This window comes from Echinops telfairi, unplaced genomic scaffold, assembly GCF_000313985.2.
Source record: "Echinops telfairi isolate 266 unplaced genomic scaffold, ASM31398v2 ScPeMD7_31;HRSCAF=116, whole genome shotgun sequence".
NCBI classification, from domain to species: domain Eukaryota; kingdom Metazoa; phylum Chordata; class Mammalia; order Afrosoricida; family Tenrecidae; genus Echinops; species Echinops telfairi.
Window position 1 is genome coordinate 10,785,873 of NW_022103928.1, and position 5,894 is coordinate 10,791,766.

Sequence of the window (5,894 nt, forward strand, 5' to 3'; positions counted from 1 at the left end):
ACACACACACTGGATGGTATCGCCCACTTTGGAAACAATGATGTATCTAATCCAACCAGAGGGGCTTTGGAAGAAAAGGTTGGTGATTCTAGTTCCATAAGATCATAGCCATTGAAAACTGCTGGAGCATAATTTCACTCTGGTACACATGGGGTTACTTTAAAAAATGTTGATGGGATATTTTTCTCTATCTAGCTAGTCTTAAGTCTCACCTGGGAAGAGCCCAAAGCCCTGGGAGCAGTTAAGCCACATCTGTAAGACCAAGCAGCCACTCTGCTGACTTACACACTGGAACGCAGGTCTTCTCCATGTGTCCTTTCTAAGGTACTGCATTGTACCGAAGTGCCTTTGACCATCATGGTGGTGAGGCACTTCAGGGATGGAAGCCAGAGGGCAGCTTTCCAGTCTTGGCCCCGCTACTTAGTAGTGACAGGACCTCGGACCAGGTACTCAGCCTTCAGTGCTCCAGTTTCCTCTGCTTTAAGGCTCTCCCGCTTTCATCGCTTGTGGGAAGGCGGAAATACGTGTACAAAGTACCCAGGGTAACACCTGGCTCATGGTGTGGCTCAGTGTTATTTTTTAAGGTTTATGGAATTGAAGCACTTAGGGTTAAAACCTACTGATCTCTGGCCCAGTGAACTTCAGGGCTGAGTCCTTGACATCTTGAGGGTCACTGTTCTCTTCAAGCAATTTGAAAAACTAAAAAAAAAAAAAAAAATCGTATTTGAATTAAAAAAATGAAGTATATGCTCTGTAGCCCTTTTAGAGGGTGTCACTTAATGGGACTTTTAGCAAGACTAGCAAAGGCCAAAGATGGCACTAACCTGCACTGCTGCAGTTGTCTTTAACAGCTGTCTTTGCGTGGAGTGGCGTTTGTGTGGCGGAGTGTGATGGGAGTCTAGCTGCTCATGTAGAGAGGGCAGGAGAAAACCCGGCATCTGTCAGACTCCCCCAAAGAAGCAAGCCCAGTAGAGGGCACACCCGGTTATGTTGCTGTTTTGGGGTGCAGTTGGGTCGTCCCAATTCATTGTGACCCTGCAGGGCAGAGTGGACTGGCCCCAGAGGATTTCCTCGACTGTAACCTTCACGAAAGCATATCACCAGATCCTTTCTTCCACAGAGCTGCTGGGTGGTTTGAACTGCATCCACTGCATTTTTTCTAGCAGTGGAGTGCTTAAGCATTGGGCCACCAGGGCTCTGGGATAAAAAAATAGGTCACGGGGGAATTCTCTGTCATAGCGTACACATGTGCTTAGCTCAAGTTTGATGGGCAGAGGAAAACCCTTAACTAGATGTAGTCTCTGGGCAGCTTCTCTGAACACATTGCGTGTTTTAACCTGAGGGTTCCCGTGCCATCAGAATGTCCGTGGAGTCTGGTAAGTCCTTGGAATATATGTGCTTGGAGTTATTTTTCTTTTCTCACCATTATTTTAGGGTGACTCGGGGCTGGTGTGTTCCCGTTATCTTCAGTATTGTCGTGCAACCAACCTCTACCTTGATTTAAGAAACATCAAGAGAAATCACGACAGGTGCGTCCACAAACGGTTGCTATTACAGCCTGATAGAAGTTCAGGATATTTTCAGATCCAGGTGTATGTTTTAGATTTGCTTCGCAGAGACACGGCAGAATATAAAAAATTAGAACTATGTAGAGGGCCCCACAATTCATGAATAGGAAAAATGATGAAGTGAGAGAGCTGAACAGAATATTTCAAGGAGCAGCTTTGAATAAGATACAGTAAAGCCCTGTAATGAAGTGTGCAAAAATCTGGAATTAGAACCCCAAAAAGGAAGAACGCCCTCAGCAATTCTCAAGCGAAAAGAACTGAGGAAAACTTTCAAATCTTAATTTGCAATATTGGAAAAGTCTATGGGCACAATATTGAATCCTGCAGGAAGCATCAAAAGAAAGTGGAAGGAATACACAGCCACTGTACCAAAAAGAGTCGGTCTGTGTTCAGCCATTTCAAGAGGTAGCATGTGATCAGGAACTGCTGACACTGAAGGAAGAATTCATTCTACACTGACGGCATCAGTGAGGAGCAAGGCTCTCTCAACTGAGAAAATACCAACTGAAATGTTTCAACAAGCTGTTGCCACACTGGAAGCACTCGTTAGTTTATGTTAAGAAACTTGGAAGAGAGCTACTTGGCCAACTGAATGGAAGAGGTTCGTGTTTATGCCACTTCCAAGGGAAAATGGCCTTACAGAAAGTGGACATTATTGAACAGTATCATTAGTAGTACACACAAAGTTTTGCTAAAGATAATTAAAAAACGATTGGAGCAGTATGTCAACAGAGAGCTCCCAGAAATTTAATTTGGACTCAGAAGAGGAAGTGTAACAAGGGATATCATCACTGATATCAAATAGATGGCTGAAAATAGAGAATAGCAGAGAGATATTTACTCATCTTTTATTAACTAGGCAAAGGTGTTCGTGTGGATCGCAGCAAACTGTGGGCAGCATTGAGAAGAAGGGAAATAACAACATGTAATTGTGCTTATGTGAAGCGTGTACACAGGACGAGGCCGTTGTTTAAACAGATCAAGGGCATACTGCATGACTTAAAATGAAACAAAGGGGTCCACCCGGGTTGTATTCTTCCACCATCCTCTTTCAGTCTGTGAGAGCCCTGGCTGTGTCGTGGGTTACACCTTGGGCTACTAACCGCAAGGTCAGCAGTTCAAAACCAGTTGCTCCATGGGAGAAAAGAGGAGACTTTCTACTCCCGTAAAGATTTACAGTTCAGAAGCCCACAGGGGCAGTTTTACTTCGTCCAAAAGGTCCATGAGTCAGAATTGAGTTCATTTTTTATTCAGTCTGTATGATGAGCAGATAATCCAGGAAGCTCAATCTGTGAAGAAGACTGCAGCTTCGGGATTGGAGGAAGGCTCCTTAACGTCCGTCAGTGTTCAGATGACACAACCTTGCTTGCTGAAAGCAAGGAGGGTTTGAGTGCTTGCTGGTGAAGATCAAAGACTGCAGAGGTCAGTATGGATTACAGCTCAATGCAAAGAAAACCAACAGGATCGCAACTAGACCACAGATTGCATCATGGCAAGTGGAGAAAAGATTGACGTTGCCAAGAATTTTATTTTACTTGGATCCACTTCCAACACTAATGGAAGCAGCAATCAAGAAATCAAATGACACACTGCATTGTACAAATCTGCAAAAGATCTATTCAAAGTGCTCAAAAGAAAAGATGTCATTTTGAGATCTATGTTGGGTCTGACTCAAGGCATGGTATTTTCACTCTCCTCACATGGGTATGAAAGCTGGACCATAAGTAAGGAATGTGGAGAAGCATGAATGTATTTGAATTCTGGTGTTGGCAGGAATATTGAAAGTATAGCTACAATGATCTTTAGAAGTGAAGATGTTGAGACTTTGCCTCATGTACTTTGGACATGTTTAGCATCAGTGTAGCCAATTCTTGGTAAAAGACTTTGCTTGGTAAACTAGACTAGCTCAAAAGAAGACCCCCAACAAACTGGATTAATGGCAGTGGCTGCAGCACTGGGCTCAAACATAAGAAGCATTGTGAGCTGGTGGCGGACCTGGCAGTGTTTCGTGCTGCCATTCACGGCACTGGTATGAGTCAGCACCAGCTTGAGGGCACCTAACAACAACCTTATGAGTCATCAGTTCTGCTCTTAGGTACATAGCCTAGAAATGGCTAGAGAAGTAAGTGTGATATATGCATAAAGTGGAATAGTGTGCCCATCAAGAAAGACGTGTTCCTAAAGCAGCTGTATGTTTATGAAATAGAACAAGGATCATAGAAACAGATAACTTCTTAGATAACCAATCGCCTCACAGAATTAACTTTCTTGGTTTAAAGACAACTCAATTAATTGACGTAATATAGTTTATAAAGTTTTTGCTCTACCAAGTCTGGCAAGCAGCATCTGGGATCTTAAGATCTTGTAAACCTCCATTAAAGATACAATTACTGGTCTCTTCTCATCTGGAGCAAAAGAAAAAGCAGGAAGCCCAAGAGTCAGAAAGGATGCTCTCTATAGGACTACTCGTCGACATAGCCACAGCCTCTTCTACCCTGAGACCAGAAGAACTGGGTGGTGCCTGCCCACCACTGCCAACTTTTCTGATCACGGTAGATGACTTCTGATGGAAAGAGACACACTGCACAATTCAGCAGCTATGCGTCTGGTTCTAATCCCATCTTGGAGGAAATTCTCTGATTAGGATTAAGGTGGGATGTATTCCGAGTCTCCACCGTCGAAGAGGATGTGACTCAAGTTACCATCTTTTGTTCGTTGGGATGAGCCGTCTCAGGTGCAGGAACCCAGAGGAACCCCAGAAGAAGCCCCACCAGTGGAGTGCGTTCTAGATCTCTCTCTGAAGTGGTGGAGGCTGAGAGCAGAGGCACCAGAGGCTGGAGACCGTGGAACAGCGCTAAGGAGCCTGGCTTAGACCGGAGGCTGAGGCAGGAGACCATGAGACACAGGAGTAGTACTACAATCATGGGCTTCCACAGAGGCAGAGCCAAGGGACTGTGTGGCTGGGAAACTGAGGACCAGAGAAATACTTGGCTGCTGAGTGAGGAGAGGTGCTGCTGTGGTCCAGTGGTATATCCTTACTGTTTACTGATCTGACTTACGGCAGTCAGTTAACTCCCCTAATAAACGCCCACCATTGTGAGTTTTGTCTGCCAGTTCTTTGTGTCTATTGCAATCAGTTATCTAACCCAGCAGGAAAATAAGGGTGTTGTGGGGGAGCACGTTGTTGTCGGGCTAGAGTAAAGAAGCGGAGAGGTGGAGGTGTGTCTGACCTGCCTTGTGACAGCCTGCCCTGGATTTGCATGAACATTGATTCTCCGTCTCCCTGCTGTAATCTCCTTGCCCACAGTATGGCCTCCATGCCATTTCTGTAGAAAAAGAGCCTCTTCAAATTTTACAAAAATCCAGACTTACTGGCCCTACTGATAGAGGAAGAAACCCTGAGATAAAGCCTTGAACCCCAAATCCAAGCCATCCCCTCACGTCACCTTTTAGACAAATAGCAGGTTAGCCCATGAAGTAGTGAATATCACCCTTGAGTACTGTACTGTCAAAAATATGAGAACTATTTGAAACCAAATGGTCAACAAAGGCTGTAGAGTGCAGATGAACAGGTTGGAGGACTGTGAATGGGAATGGAACAGGCTGAAATAATGAGAATGCTGATTTAATGTGACCAATGTAAACGTATTACCAAATAGTAAAGGTAGACAGTTTTTGACTGGGAACCTATTTTGTTGTTCCCACCTTTTCTACCGAAAATACAATACAACATTATTTTTTTTTAATTCCCATGACAATGAAGTTGGAGAGTGGATGGGAATGGATGGGTCAGATGGATGACAAGTTGATCATTGTGGAGCTGGGTCTTTTGCTACTTTCATGTGTGTTTGACATTTTTACACAGTGTTAATGCCTAATGCAAAATTGATTTTTGGACATTGGTGAGCCACCTTAGTTACAATCCATGTGCTTGGGTCATCAAAATGCTTTCTGATCCTAATTTCTTGTTATCCAGATTTAAGGAAGATTTTTTCCAGAGGGGTGAAATCGGAGGACACTGTGAACTTGATACTCACACATTGATGTCTGAAGGTCAGCGCAAAAGCCCTCTGCAGTCTTGGTGAGACTTTATTGCTTAAACATACGTTCCTGAAGGGTTTGTCTTATGGTGGGCACTATCAGTTTGGGCTAGAACTGCCCAATGGATACAGGGAATCTAGGGCGGATGATCCCATCAGAACCAGTGGTGAGTGGCAATGCAGGGAGGGTCGAGGGAGAGTGGGTTGGAAAGAGGGAACCGATTACAAGGAATTATATGTGACCTTCTCCCTGGGGGATGGACAACAGAAAAGTGGGTGAAGGGAG

At 44.4% G+C, this 5,894-nt stretch overlaps 1 protein-coding gene across 1 annotated transcript in view; it reads left to right on the forward strand.

The window, feature by feature from the left end:
• The window catches only part of EOGT (EGF domain specific O-linked N-acetylglucosamine transferase), a 51,612-nt gene that overhangs the window by 8,328 nt on the left and 37,390 nt on the right, over positions 1 to 5,894 (forward strand). Inside the window, exons 4-6 of the mRNA XM_045290122.1 lie at positions 325 to 446; positions 1,435 to 1,529; positions 5,545 to 5,649. Of these exons, the coding sequence (XP_045146057.1) occupies positions 325 to 446; positions 1,435 to 1,529; positions 5,545 to 5,649 (322 nt within the window). The remainder of the gene's footprint in view (positions 1 to 324; positions 447 to 1,434; positions 1,530 to 5,544; positions 5,650 to 5,894) is intronic.